The sequence below is a fragment of the Delphinapterus leucas genome, chromosome 12, assembly GCF_059928025.1.
Source record: "Delphinapterus leucas isolate spDelLeu-1000000601 "Yukka" chromosome 12, BTC_Dleu_Yukka2, whole genome shotgun sequence".
Classification (NCBI taxonomy): domain Eukaryota; kingdom Metazoa; phylum Chordata; class Mammalia; order Artiodactyla; family Monodontidae; genus Delphinapterus; species Delphinapterus leucas.
Genome location: NC_143140.1, coordinates 87,281,390 through 87,296,457, shown reverse-complemented (window position 1 = coordinate 87,296,457; position 15,068 = coordinate 87,281,390). Strand labels below are relative to the sequence as shown.

The 15,068-nt window shown below is 48.4% G+C and overlaps 1 protein-coding gene across 10 annotated transcripts in view; it reads right to left on the bottom strand.

The window, feature by feature from the left end:
- SYNJ2 (synaptojanin 2) overlaps nucleotides 1-15,068 on the bottom strand; it is a 120,824-nt gene that overhangs the window by 26,720 nt on the left and 79,036 nt on the right. For 8 of the 10 annotated variants that reach the window (XR_016395267.1, XR_016395268.1, XR_016395269.1 and 5 more), the window contains 10 exons: nucleotides 13,270-13,426; nucleotides 12,177-12,294; nucleotides 8,549-8,767; nucleotides 8,363-8,441; nucleotides 7,637-7,805; nucleotides 7,019-7,192; nucleotides 4,978-5,112; nucleotides 3,064-3,176; nucleotides 1,814-1,922; nucleotides 45-196 (listed from right to left, as the gene is read on the bottom strand). Coding sequence is in view for 7 of the 10 variants with exons in the window: in XM_089922190.1 (XP_089778316.1) it covers nucleotides 45-196; nucleotides 1,814-1,922; nucleotides 3,064-3,176; nucleotides 4,978-5,112; nucleotides 7,019-7,192; nucleotides 7,637-7,805; nucleotides 8,363-8,441; nucleotides 8,549-8,767; nucleotides 12,177-12,294; nucleotides 13,270-13,426 (1,425 nt within the window). In the remaining 3 variants the exon portion in view is untranslated. The remainder of the gene's footprint in view (nucleotides 1-44; nucleotides 197-1,813; nucleotides 1,923-3,063; nucleotides 3,177-4,977; nucleotides 5,113-7,018; nucleotides 7,193-7,636; nucleotides 7,806-8,362; nucleotides 8,442-8,548; nucleotides 8,768-12,176; nucleotides 12,295-13,269; nucleotides 13,427-15,068) is intronic. The other 2 variants (XM_089922192.1, XM_089922193.1) reach the window with 1 other exon arrangement.

The following is a 15,068-nucleotide window of genomic DNA, read 5'->3' as shown; positions in this document are numbered from 1 at the left end:
TTGAACAACCCAGGAGCAACAGGCTTGTGCAACCAGGTTCTTACCTTTCCTGTCCTCCTCAAGGTTGGCTTCTTGATGGCAGGAACTCTGGGTGCGGGCCGACGGGGCAGGAGTGGGGCCACCCCCGCTGTGGGCTCTGGTTTGGAAGATCCCTGGTCCGTCAAGGCTGTGGCGTTTAGGGCTTCTCCCGGGGTGCCTGAAACATACAATTGCACGGCTAAAGTGTAAAGGACAAGGCATCGAATTATCCTTATTCTAAGGCTAATTTACTAATGCAATGTATTTCTTTGCTATCTAAAAATAAATCTTTCAAGGTTGTCAGGACCAACCAGCTAGGTTTGGCCCCCAGCTTCTCATTCCCACCTTCTCAACAGGGATGGTGATGTAGGGTCTGTGGAGGGGAGGAGCAGTGAGGCCCTGACATCACGTGCAAAGTTTAACGTGTCCCTGTGTTTCTCAGGGTAGATGATGCAAAACTCACAATCTCAGCAGGGCCCATGACCAAGAAAATGTTAAGTTGGGACCCTGGGTACATTTCAAACCTCAAACCTCTGCATCTATAGACTTTAAAAAAAAACAAAAAACCTTTACTGCAATATAATTCACATACCGTAAAATCTACGCTTTTTAAGGATATAATTTGGTGGTTATTAGTGTAGTCACAAAGTTGTACAACTATCACCACTATCTAATCACCGGAATATCTTCCATCACCCCAAAAAGAAACCCCGCACATTCCCATAGCAGTCACTCCCCACACCCTCCTCTCTCCAGCCTCTGGAAACCACTATAACTTTCTCTCTGTATAGATTTGACTACTCTGGACACTGAACATAAATGGAATCACACAATACGTGGCCTTTTGTGTTTGGTTTCTTTCACTTAGCACACTATTTTCATGATTCACCCATGATATAGCATGTGTTAGTACTTCATTCTTTTTCTGGCTGAATAATATTCCATGGTATGGATATACCCCATTTTATCCATCATCAGTTGATGGACACTTGGGTTGTTACATCCATGCAATTTGAGTTATTGTTTTTAATAAAAAAGAAACCACGGTGTTATCCTACAACAGTGTTTCTCAATCTCTTAATCCATGCCCTCCTTAAATGTTGTTTGGGAATTCCAAATAAACTAGATACCTGCGCTATAAGCAAATCAGGCAACTGTAACTGCACCTGGCTTTTCAGAGGGCATAATTTTCCCTCTGCAAAAGAGATTCTAGTATAAAATCGCAACAAAAAACCAAAAAATGTTAATAACCAGTGATTTTGAATGTACAGAGGAGATTCCAAGTTAAAACATGGTTAACATGGGTTAGGTGAAGTAACAGCAACAAAAAATTAACAGGCAGTACGGCAGAGAAGAGGTCCCTGCCTGACAGTGTCCCTGCCTGAGAGAATCTACAATTGCTGGCGATTTAAAAAAACAGATGTTTTGCCTGAAAGAGGACGCCTACCTACCTGTCTCTTTTTACAGAGCCAGCAGAATGAGTTAGTGCCTGGGGCACCAACCTCTTTTAAAACTCCTTTTTGTTTATTTCAGTCTCTCCTTGTTTATTTCAGTCTCTCCCTTAAGTGCTGCCTAATAATCTTGGGATTATTTTTACATACTTACTGAATTTTAAATATATAGTTTTAAATGGACAATAAGTCTTAGTAGCTGAATTTTATAAAATGTTGCTCAAGGGTACTTTCATTGAATACTGCCTCCAGAAAAAAAGAGTGTTTTTCTCTTCTAGGCCCCTTTTAGTAGGAAGATGAAAAGAAAAGCAGAATTGGCAGGAGAGCCCCAGGGGAACACCCACCTCCTCTGGCTTCCAGGAGACATCGGATTGCTGCTTCCGCCTCCTGAGCGTTGGTAGTTTTGATCTGCTTGACGTTATAAGGCTTACTTATCCCAGTCCTAGCTTTGGGCTTGAGGACAAAATCAGGAAAAAAAGCATATTAGCACAGGTAGGAAACAGCCTCACCTGGTGAGTTCTCTGCCTACCGATCTGTACAGGAGCGTGAAGCTGACAGAGCTCCCTCAGACGGTGATTAAAACACAACTTCAGCCCAAACCGCATCCCTCAAGCCTCTTCCCCCAACTCCCCCGCCCAGCACTCACATATCAAGCGTGGGGGGAACACAATAAAGTTTAGGCCACCCTCGTCTCCTAAACTGGACGATTCCAGGATTTTGCAACGTGAACAAACCATCCTCTATCTTTATGTCAATAATCGGGTAAAAGCCAGAAAACAGTCAGAAGCTACTCCTTCCATGGTCCAGCGGAGTCATTAAAACACTTTTCCAGATGTTTTCTCAAAAGTGCTCTCTCTACCTCTTCCCTTTTCTGCCGCCTCTTAACTGAGACCTCTGGGTCGCCTTTGATAACCTGCTTTCATTACTACAAACCACTGAGGTCGAGTCAACCGCCTACTCCTGCAGTGACCGTGACCATCGGCTGGCCCAGCTCTACACACTCTCCTGGGACACGTTAGCTTCCACCCAGCCCCCCCGCTGCACCTCCCCCCTCCCTCACCTCTAGTCCATTGACCTTCACCTACCGTCTTCTTTAGGTCTCACAGCCATCCTCCAGAACTCTACACAACTGTTATGATTAGTAATGTCCCTACTGCGTAATTTAGGCCCCATTAGATCTCTTTTTAGCCTCTTCTCTCAAGACAACTGATCTGAACTTCTCTTATTTCCCCTTCTGTCAGCCCCTGCTCTATACACCAAGGTCAAAGGCAAGCATCGGAGGGGAGAGAAGCAGGTGGGTCTGGAAACCAACAGTCCCTCCCTGAAGGGGCACTTGGGAGTTTTCATCAAACGTGATTTTCTCTCTCATGCTCTGTACGACCATTTAAAAACCCTATAAAGGGCCTGGTACCAAGTTATGGGGTTTGGGGATGAATGGTGGACAGGCAGAGGGTTAAAGAGACAGACATATATATATTCACTGAAAAGAGGTGATCCTGCATAATGTTAGGGGCTAAGGATGAATCACGGGGCAAATCTCTTGGGTTTGAAATGCTGACCCTTTTCGCTATGATGTGAATACAGGAGAACTCACTGCTTGCTGAGGTGCTCCTGGCAGAAGTTTTGCTGTCTGCAAAATCGAATATTGCCCATGGGTGCCAGAGGAGATGGACACATCCGAGGCTGACTTTTTCACCATTAGACCAGCTGTAAAGACCAAGGAGGGCAGAGTCTCAATCTCAGTGAAGTCGCAGCTGCTTCGATGCAAATTCCCAGCCAACTGAGAGCAAGGTCACAGTTAGGGTCTGAGTACATCCATGGCCTTTGGGGATTCAGAGGCGCTACTCAGTTTCTCTTGTGATTCTCTAATAACTTGGGCTTATTAATGTAGATTCTCTGGAGAAGCACTGTTTGAATGAAAATTTTAATCTAACATCCTGGAGGAGTTAAATCTGATATAAACTCTGATCCATCATTTTTAAGTCGTTTAAAATACACTACTATTATTAGGACCAAATTTTTAAAAGACTTTGTGGGCAAAATCTAACAAAAAAAATCCCAAAGCAGGGGAATAAGCTAAATAATACCTGCAGCCATTAACAAGTCATGTTTCAGAACAACAGTTAATTCAGAGACATTAGATGAAACACAAATGACCAAACAAAATGGACACTAATTCTGTAAAAAAAAAAAATGAAAAATTGTGTATAGAGGACTTCCCTGGTGGTGCAGTGGTTGAGAGTCTGCCTGCCAATGCAGGGGACACGGGTTCGAGCCCTGCTCCGGAAGATCCCACATGCCGCAGAGCAACGAAGCCCGTGCGCCACAACTACTGAGCCTGCGCTCTAGAGCCTGCGAGCCACAACTACTGAGCCCGCGCGTCTAGAGCCCGTGCTCTGCAACAAGAGAAGCCACCACAATGAGAAGCCCGCGCACCGCAACAAACAGTAGCCCCTGCTCACCGCAACTAGAGAAAGCCCACGCGCAGCAACAAAGAGCCAACGCAGCCAGAAACTAATTAATTAATTTTTAAAAATTGTGTGTAGATATAGATATATCTAATTGGAAAAAGGATGGAAATCTTTTGGTTAACAACTATTATCTCTAGGTAAGTAAAATTAAAACTTTTATTGTTTAGATTTATCTCTTTGTAAATCTCTACAATAATATGACATAAATTTGTTTTTTATTTATTTAATATTTTCTTTTCTGAGTATCAACTCAGAAAAGTAAAAAAATACGCTTAACGAGTCATGTGTTTCTGGCTTGCCGTTGATTACTATCGTGATGTAAGCCAAGATGAACCCAACTCTGAAAGTACAGTCTTAGAAAAATGTTTACTGTCACACTGGGGGGGCGGGGGAGGGGGAGAAGTGAACAGTGGAGGTAAACAGAAGCTGATCAAAAGCATGACATGACTATTTCAGATTGCCAAGGAATGTCTCAGGGACAAAGCACTGCTTTTTTTGAGGAGCCAGGAAGAAAAGTGCTATCCTGAGACCCGGCTAGGAAGTGCTGCTCTCAGTAGGCTCGGGCTCACAGACCGGACGCTCCTGCTTAGAGGTGGGCGTGTGGTCACCTTATAGGTCAGAGCACCTGGGCTTGAGTCCTCATATGCAGAGAGAGGGTGGGCAGCAGTCCAGTAGAGAAGACGCAGAAAGAAGCCATGGCGGGTGGCGGAGGAAGGAGCTCAAAATGTCCCTAGCTTGTCTGTGGCCCCAATTTTTCCATCCCATAAGGTTTCAAACTGAAAGCAGCTTAAAGCAAAAGCACAGCTACGGGAGGACGAAGAACAGCTTTATAAAGGACTCACGTGATTTGCCGTGAGAAACATAGCTATCTCTGATATCAAACTTGCCATGGATTTAAGACAAAAAGGAGCCCGAGGAGGGGAAAAAAGCACTGTGGAAACTCAAAGGCTAGATTTAGAGCCGTTTGTGCAGTAGCAGGAAGTACGCAATTATTCCCAGCAGGCATTGTGGTGAGCGGAAAGCAAGCGAAGTCTTACTTGGAGGGGGGGGTCTCTGCGGTGGGTGAAGTGCCCGAGGCCTATTGGGAACCGACAGAGACCGACTTGGAGAGCGGTGGCGGAAGTCCCCAACTGCTTCCAGCTCCTGCGTTAACACCACCAGGTCAGCATCATCTGGAGGACATGGCAGGGCGTGAGTCAGATGAGTCAGACTCAGGTCTGCAGGGACCCGGCAGTGGCAGGAACTCCTCCCACAGGACAGCTTCAGGGTCCCTCTCTGCTGGCATGGGGGGCGGGGGGAGGGTACCCAATGCCTGCTTGGAACATTCAGTGAACCGTGGACAAGGTGTGCTGTCCAGACACGAGAGACACTGAAATATTTTAAAGTGTAGGCATGCTTCCTTCTGAAATAATCCACGAGACTTCCACACAGAGTAGACAGTTGAAAACCAGAGCCCCTCACTCTTAATACCTCATTCTGAAACAGGACAAGAGTTCTGGACTTGAGAATATTTTCACTTCTCTGCCAGCAGGGCAGCCTGCCAATCCCTTGCCAAGGCCCAGCATGGAGTGGCCCTGCTCATTCAAGCCCCAAATCCTACAGCCCATGCCAGCTACTGCCCAAGCATTCGCCGTCCTGACTCGCCCTGCAAAATCCTTCTAAGGCTAAGAGGGGTGTGGGGAGGTGACAGCTTCTGTTTTATTACATGTACATTTGTTACATTTAAATTCAGGACGATTGTAGGTCTTCTCTCCCACACTACAACACACTCTGATTCATTTTATTTTGGCTTATACACCCCATCCCTCAAATCCAATACGCAACCTCACGTGTCTCTGGCGTTCTGTTGGGGACAGGCAGGATTTCTCCTTCTGAAGGGAGTGCCTGAACGCCCTATAGCACTGAGATGTTCCCTTGACGTCCACCAGGGGGCAAGGCTGCTCACATGTGAGAGCCCCATGCTGCTCTATTAATTCTTCATTCCAAGGGGCGCATCTGCCCAGCCCTTGAGAGGATGCCTGAATGATGGCCACCCTGGAGAAGAGGACTGCTTCTTGTCTCAAGAGCACATCCCTCCGGCCACTTTGACTCCAGGGCAGGAGCCCTCTGGACGTGCAATGTGCAGAACCCCCTGGATTTGCTGATGGACCCAGCCCCCAAACCTGGATATGTGTTCCCAATCACCTGCGGAGCTTCATGAGTTGCCAGATTTCCAGGGTCCCAGCCCACACCTGCCAAACCCACATCTCTGTGACGGGGCTCAGCAACTTGTAAGTTTAAAAGCCCCCTCTGGTTCAATGCAGCCAGGCTACTGACCGGGTTTGGGACCAAATACAGTCAAAAAGGCTTGGGGGGTTCTTTGTACCTGTCCCAGTGAAGTACCTTTCCTGGGAAGCATCTTACTGTCAACTCTGTTCTCTATTCTCAGCCACAGCTCAAAGGGTCCTGACACGTGGCTAAGCCCCTGCACCTGCTCTCCTCCAAGAGGGAGACACAATGTCCAGCAGCTGGAAGGCACTCGTGGCTGTGGCTGAAACCGAGCTGAAGAGTCTGACGTGGAATATGAACTACTCTAATGACCTAGGGACCTGGAGTTCGATCCCAATGCCGTTCAGTCCCTCTTAAGTCTAAAATGACATAATGATGCTAAGGTGTACTATTACTGTATAATAATATAATGTTATATGAATATAACCAGACACCAGCAACTCAGGACATAGATATTGAATATGCCTCTTATGGGATTGAATCAGAAAAGTTTTGGAGAGGGAAAAAGAATCACAAACGTAAAACCGGTTCAGAGCTACGACAACTTAAACTGCACAGAGGAAACTAATGATCATGAATCCGGTACGCTATGGGGTACCAGTTGTTGGAAAAAAATTAAATCACTAGAGGAAATCAGTGTGGCGGCAGCTGGATTCCTTCTCAGAGCCCAGTTTTCACCCCTTGCTGTGACCTCTTTCACCCCTTTGTTCATGGGCCATGCATACTTGATGGCGGCATTATGAGATGTCTGGCTGCTGAGACAGTGATCGCTACACCAGAGGTGATTTAGAAAAGGAAGGTCCAAGCTACCTCTGTAGGTTGGATGCTGCTTCTTTTTGGTGAGTGCCGGTGACCGGCTGGGAGGCGCCACTGCCATGGAGCTGGGGGCGTCGGCGAGCTCGTCTCCGCCCGCTTCACTATCTGAGACCACGGGCTGGCTCAGCTCATCCACCAAATAGTCCTCGTCGTCTTCGAGAATATCCCCTTGGAGAAGGAAATGTCACAGCAAACAGTTAGGGGGAAAGGGCCTAGTCTTTTATCTGTGGGTCTGTTTCAACACCAAGGCCTATGGCTTGCGTCAGGACACCTGAGGCCTAGCCGCCCGCGGCCCAGGGCACCCACGTGGCAGCAGGGCTGGGACCCCAGTTCCACGGATGCCTGAGACACAGGACAAGCCCACAGCCCTGACATCTCCAGACTGTCTTCAGTGTAATTTTAGACGCCTCCCATCTTACTTGTCATTGCGTGCACCACTCCTACGTGTGAATGCCACCCAGCTCTGGCATGGAGAGTCAGCCTGAACTTAAGCATCCTCTCGGACCTTCCCGAGGGCGGGTCTTAGAACGGATCCTGGGGCTCTCGTGTCGGCTGCTGGGAGAACGTCTCGCCTGCCCGCCTCACCCCACGCACCGGGAAGTCCTGACTCACCTTCTGACTCATAGTCCAGACTCGTGAAGTCGAAGTTTTCCTCCAGCAGACAGGAGTTGGCGGTGGGGGACGCGGCGGCCACGCTGTCTCGCTTTCCAATGATCTCCTCTTGCAAACCTTGCAGCCAGTCCTTGGTCTTCGGTCGAATCTTCACAGCTCTGCCTTTCACCTGTGAGGACAGAGAGGCCGCCTGTGAATGAGCGCAGACGTCAGACCCTCTGACCCCAAAGTGCTTCTCGCTCCAACGCATGCATCGGGAGCCTGGCCCACCTTCACTTTTGCCAAGGAAGGCCGAGGGTCTAGACCTCAGGCAGGCCCAGCACAGCTCACGTTTGGCCCGAAGAAAAGTTGAACTGTCACTTTTCATTCCACGTGAACTTAAAACCAGGATATTATCAAAACGGAAACTACCTATGAGCTGCATGTCCCAAACCACGTGCTCTGAAGAGAAGGCTCACAACACTCCCATGGGAGGGTGCGAGCGCAGACAGACCCAGTAACACGGCGGGGCTGTGCTCCCAAACCTGCTCTTTCTCCCCAGTTCTGCGAGGAGCCAGGGCTGGAGAGTAGACACCTCGACGAAGCTACCAGAATCAGATGCCGGCATGAAGAGGCCCAGCTCCCGCCCTCCTGTGGCGTCTACACCCGCAGACCCGGCCACGTGAAAGCACAAGAAGGCCACGGGGACAAGCAGCCCCGCTCCCCGGGTGACCAAGCACAACTCACCTTCATTCCGTCCACATCCAGGACGCTGAGCGCCGAGTGACTGTCTGCAAAAGTCACCAGCATCTGCCCTTGGTTGATCCTGGGAGAAATGAGATTTGCCAGGTCAGCCCCGGGAGCGCGCCCTCCAGCGAGGCACTCACCAGCCCCGCCATGCGCGCACCAGCCCCGCCATGCGCGCGTCCCTACCTGACAAGCAGGATCGTCCCGTAACTGCCCAAGGTCTGCATGAGCTCCGTGCGCACGTCCTCGGGAAATTCGTTTTTCTCTTCGGAGGTTGGCGACTGAAGGTTGACGACGACGGTGGCGTCCCTGGGGCCCTGGAAAGAGGACACTTCCTGGAACACCCTGTCCCGAGCACCCACATCGACTTCTTGCACTTCCACCTCCACGATGGCCAGCACGGGTCTGCGTCAGACACGGAGGGAAGACGGGGCACCGTTAACTCGGGACAAGACATCCCCCAGCCCCGGCTCCGTCCCGACGCCACTGTCAACAGTAAACCTACACCATGACACAGCCTGTGTACGTGGCCCCCTCCCCATGCCACGGTCCCCGGAACTAAGCTCTCCGGTCCCGGGGTTTCAGTCTGTCTTTCCCCAACCTTATTCTCTCGGCATTTCTATCTAAGGATGATGTGAGAGAAAACCACACCGGCCATGAGCAAAGCTTCTTTACGTGCAACTCCAGGACTGCCGAGAATGCAGAGAAGAGGGGATTCTCCCTGGGCTAGGGGTTCAAGCTTTTTGGGGGGCTGTTTGGCAACTTGTGTTAGGAAACTCAAAAATGTTCATCTTTCGACCAACGACTCTCAATTCTAGAACTTTGTTCTAAGGAAATGACCAGACGGTCAGACAAAGATTTATACACGAGGTTGATCATTACAGCACTGCCGATGGAAGGGACAAAGGGGAAACAATCTAACTGTCCCAGGATAGGGAATGCGTTAGGTTGCGATGCAACCACACGACCATATGCCATGCACTCATTACGAATAATGTTGTAGAAATCTATCTGACATACACAGAAAAACAGATCAGCAGGAAATAATGCAAACCTTGTTGTAATTTTTATACAGGGATGGGTTTACTCTACAAAAAATTTAGAAAATCCTTTCTTACGAAGATTATGTAATCTTATTGAAGACATTTACAATATTAGGTGGAAACAAAGCATAATACAAAATAGCATAGAATACGGTGGCAAGCTTTAAAACCAGGGAACATTGAAAAAATTAAGAGATATGGGTGGTAAATCAGTCGTATCCCCCCAAATTCATATTACTATTATTAGATTTTTTTTTTGCCTCTAGAAGCAAGAAAAAAGAAGACGGAGAAAAATCTGACACGGGAATATGGCTGAGGGTTTTTTTAAAACTTTTTGTGGGAGAAAAACCTTCCCGAGGAGCCTCATGTGTTAGAAGCAGAGCATCTCTGATGAAAGTGGGTATGGACACGGGAAGGCAGCCTCACTGACTCAGCAATGAAAAGGGACCAGTTACTGACACACCAGCAACTGGAAGAAGCTCCAGAGAAAAAAGCCGGTCCCCCAATTCTGCTCCATTTTATAACATTCTTGAAATGACAAAATGCTGGAAAAGGAGAAAAGACGAGTGGTTGACAGGGGTTAGGAAGGAGTGTGGGAGGGAGGGAAACGAGGGTCCCCGTGGTGACAGACGTTCTGTCCCGACCATATCGAAGTCAACGTCTGGGTGTGACGCTGCGCTGTAGATTACAGGGTCTTACCGCTGTGGGGAGCTGGGTAAAGTGTGCACAGGATCCCTACATTATTCCCTATAACTGCATGCGAGTCTGTAACTACCTCACAGTCAAAAGCTTAATTAAAAAAATTAATGTAGCAAGTAAGAAAGCAGATGCTAACAGTTCACATAACATAGTCCTCATTTCGTCATCCACATTTAAACATCTACAAGCTTGCGTGCACATGGGCACACACTACACACAGGTTAATGTTTCGGTGCAAAATGTACGTGGAAAATGCAGTGGAAAGACACAAAACGAACTGTCACCAGACATGGTCTCAGGGCATGGGACTACGGATGATTTGTCTGTGTATATTTCCCCTAATTGTCAAGAACCAAGATGTCCTGGTTTTGTAATTAGAAAAATCAATAAATGTCTAAGATGTGTCTCAAACCAGGATGCTCAGATCCGCACTGCCCAGTCTTCCCAGCTAAGTAAATGCTACTTCATCCTTGTAGCTGCTCAGGCCAAAAACTCTGGAGTCAATCCTCACCTCATCTCTCTCACACCCCACATCCACTCCATCAGCCAGTTCTGCTGGCTCCACTTTCAAAACCTATCCAGAACCCACCACTGCTCACCATGGCAACCCACGACCACCCTGGCCCAAAGCCACCCCATCCCTAGCTTCCTCCCTGCCTCCCTCCTTCCATGCTGGCCCCGCTGGAGTTTCTTCAGGTGACTCTGTTCTAACCTGGCCACACAATGCCACCGCGCTCAGAGTGAAGGCCAATGTCCTTTTCATGGCCCACAGGGTTCCACGCAGGCTGACTCTTGTTCATCTCACCTCGTTTCCTATGACTCTTCCCCTCACTCTTCTCTCTCCAGCCTCTCTCTTCTCCGAACTCCTAAATGTTCACTCCACACTCCCACTCTGGAATGCTCTCTCCCTGATACCCACATGGCTCCCACTCTCATTTCCTTCAGGTCTCGGCTCCAAGGTCACCAGAGGCACCTTCCCTGAACACTGGGTATGTAATAGCACCAACCCCTTGACTGACCCCGGCCACTACTTTTTTTTTCATTCATGGCACTTCTGTTTCTTGTCTGTCTGTCCTCACTAGAAAATTCCTTGAGAGCATGGTATCATCTGTTTTGTTCACTGCTTTTCCTCAGTGCCAGGAACAGGGCCTATATATCAATATAAGGCCCCCCAATAAATACTGGTTAAATGAATGCTTCTAAATATACTCACTGAACTAGCAAACCTGAAAGTCATACATCTGTAGACTTCCCCACGCTCATTTCTAGGTATGTATTTGCAACAGCAGCTTTCTCAAGAAATCAGAAGCATGGAAAGATTTCGACCTAGTGACTGACCAACTGCTCACCACCAACTCTCCTTCTTAATTTCTTTTCTTTTAAAAGTTGAAAGTGACATGATAGTTTTGGCAGCAGCCTTGGGAAGGTCAAATGCCATCTTCTGTCTTTAAAGACGTTCTACAAGAATAACCTCCCTCTGTGGCCAGTCCCGGTGCATGCCGAGCTGAGAGACCTCTGCTGCTGTGTTCCCTCCTTAATCCACAAGGCACTAGGCCAAAGCAACAGCTCAGAGCATCCAAAACCCTGAATGCAACACTGTAAAACCCTATGGTGTTTGTAACAATGAAACATTGGAAAAAATATTCATCGGTAGATGAATGGGCAAATCGCGTGGATATATTTAGTGGAATACCGGACAGCGGTTACAAATGGAAGAGTCAGATCTCTACTAATGACGTGACTGTATCTCAAAAATGGTAAGTAACAAAAAAAGCAAGTTGCACAATGACATAATGTATCAGAATTTAAAAGACATAAAATACCACAGGTTGTGTCTTCGCAATTTTCATAATAGATGTTACCTGTGACATGGAGCAGTGACAAAGTGTTAACAGTGATTAATTCTTAGTGGCAAGTACACAGCTACTTGTCATACTGTTCTTTGCTCTTTACTGTGTGTCACACACGCACACACACGCATTCGGATAGGGAAGGCAGGTCCGTTCTCTGCGGGAAGCAGCTGACCCCGCCTTCCTCAGCAGAGGATGTGCCCACGGCAGCCAGGACCATACCTGTGGTCAGACGCTTGCAGCTCTGCTCGGCCGTAATACTTGAGGGCACCAGGAGACCAGGCGTGTCCGACTTTGGTGTCAGCGTCCAGATCATTGTCTAGAAGGTTGAGTTCTCCAGCTACTCACGGGGATTCCAATCAAGAGACACACATACAACACAAAATTGTATCAACATTCGTGAATGCCGATTACAGACACGTGCACCAGGGAGCCGCGTCATGGATCACCTCCTGTCTCAGACTCAGTCGTTCTAACCCCCTGGGCTTGAAACCCTGTCAAAGTGGCCTTGGGGCCTGGGGTTAAAACTCCTCCCCAGCGGGCCAACTGGGTGAGAACACAGAAACCGCTGCTGCGGGGATTTTGCCTCAGGCCCATGGGAAACAGGAGATGTGCAGCTCTTTGTACAGCAGGAGATGCAGAGACTAAGAACCTGAAGGCATCCAGCCTCTTGCACAGATGTCCACAAAAGTGATCTGAACAAAAACGCGTCTTCTCAATCTGCAGGTGAGATTTCGGGGCCTTGAAATCTCAGCATCCGTCTCCCCAGAAAAGCTTAGTTGTTTATGTATTAGTTTATAGGCATTCGAATTTTAAACAAACTGCACTTCCTAGCTGGGTATCAATAATTGTTCAAAACATGATAGACAACTAATTGATTAAAAAACAAAACCTCTCATCTTTCCTGTGTCTCGCTCATATTTGATTTGGAATTGGGGCTTTAAGCAGATAAGAGTTCGGCTGAACAAAATGGGCTGGAGAAAATGCATGAGTGTGAGAGGCAGAAGCGCCAGAGAGGAAGAGCTGTAGCCTCTCTCCTCACCCCTGCCGGGAACAAAAGGTGGCAGGGTGGTGTAGGGGGACAGCCGTGAGGCAGGGATTGGGGGGGACAGCCGTGAGGCAGGGTTTGGGGGAGCCAGGAGCAACTCCCAAAGCTTAGGGCTAACATCTGGGATGACTTTTGAGTAGTTCTGGGTTATCCAGAGAATTGTTATTTATATAACAAAGAGCGCTGGACTAAAGAAAAGTGATCTTCCTTCTATGGTACTGATCACTTGCCCTCTTCCAGCTCTGAAAGCGCACACATCTCAGGCACCTGTTCTGTCAAAAGGATGCCTCTTCCTCCACCACAGGACCCTGTCCGTCCAGGCCGGGGTGCGGCATTTGTCACTTGTGTCGTAGGCAGCAGAGCCAACGTCATACTTGTAGGTGGGTCCAAAGTCAATGGTGCCTTCGTGAAAGTCTTTAAAAATCTGTTGGGAGAAGTCACAGGACCCTCTTAGTTCTCCTAGATCATGTACATTACATGCAAATAGAAGGCACGTTCCAGAGTGTTTTTTATTCCTGAAGTAACAGAAGCTACATCATATTTGCAAATATGTCAAAAACTGGACATATGTGTGTCTTTTAATTGGCAAAAAAAATGATGATTATCACTTTGTTCTGCTGACTTACACACCATTGGGTCTCCCACCACCTCAGCACCCTATCTGTCACATGCCTGCTTGTCAACGCCCGGGTGACACTGACAGGCACAGGCCGAGGGGAACGCCTGGCCCAGCCCCGGCAAGGCCTTGATCCATATTTGTTAACAAAACCAATTGGGTAAAAAGCAGCCCAGAACTGAAGTCCGGCCCTCCTCCGTCTTCACTTAGCCCTGGTCCAGCCCTGATGCTGCGGGAAGACCCAGGAACAGACATTCACTCAGCGTCCGAGGGGAAGTGTGAGGAGAATATTGGCAGGAGGAAGGGAGAGAGACCCTTTGCAGGAAGGAGTGGCATGGCTACTCTGCCCTCTGGCCACCCCCAGCGACCCGTGTCACTGAGGGGGGACGACAGAAAACCTCGAGGAACATCCAGGTCTCACTGCAGGAGGAGCCTTAACCTCCCTGCCTGCACCATCTAACCCGCTGCATTTTCACCAGGTAGATGGAACTTAGCTGTGCCTCCCTCCCCTCAGCCTGTCCTGCTAGGAAGCAAACAGGCACCAAAACAACAAACAGTTTCAGGTGGGAGAGAAGATAAGTTTTGAGTCATGTGGAGGCCAGCCAGTGTGACCCTGAAGAACTGAGGACAGATTCTAGAGTTGAATCTTCCCTATTACATCATGGCCTAAGGAGGCGCTAAAAGACCACACCAGGTCAGGGAGGGGAAGTCTCATGGGAAGCGTGGCAGTCTTGGGCTCTGTCATGCCTCTGTTTACTGACTGTGTGACCTTGGACACGGTGTTTGACCTTGGCCTCAGTCTTCTTATCTATAAAATGGGTGTGATACCTAATCTGTAGGATGGTCTTGAGCATTATGTGTACAAATTGGTGTGTAAAGTGTATTAGATCTTGTTAGTGTATTAAATTAACTTATTTGTTAGTATGTTCACTAACAAGAAACAGAGATATCACCAAAATAAAATGTTTTGAGCAGAATCTAGCGTGTCACTTGCTGGTTTAGTGTACCTGACACACAGCCATCCCTACGAGCATCACCCTGAGTACAGGGCACGTGGACTGCGTACATCACACCCACCAGCCTCACCGGCCATGTGCTCAGATGCTGACATGGGGCTGTCTGAAGCATCTTGGACTCAAACTGAGCACAGCTGGACCAGGGCTCAGCTTGTGCGAAGGAGGAAGGGACAGCTGGCCCCCACTCCAACCACAGAGCTTGGGCAGAGAGGCTCCTGTCACCCTGAGCTCCTGCGGTGGCTTACGTGTGTCCAGTGTCCTTTCATAGAGCAATGGCCCCTCTGGGCATGAGAAGACACAGACCCTGACCGTGGCCACCGAAAGGAGGAACAGGACGTGAGTGTGGATGGACACTCACGTTTCTCTAACTTCTTACGCCAGACACCTTTTTTTACCATTATCAGAATCAGTTAAATTCACGCATGAAGCTTAAT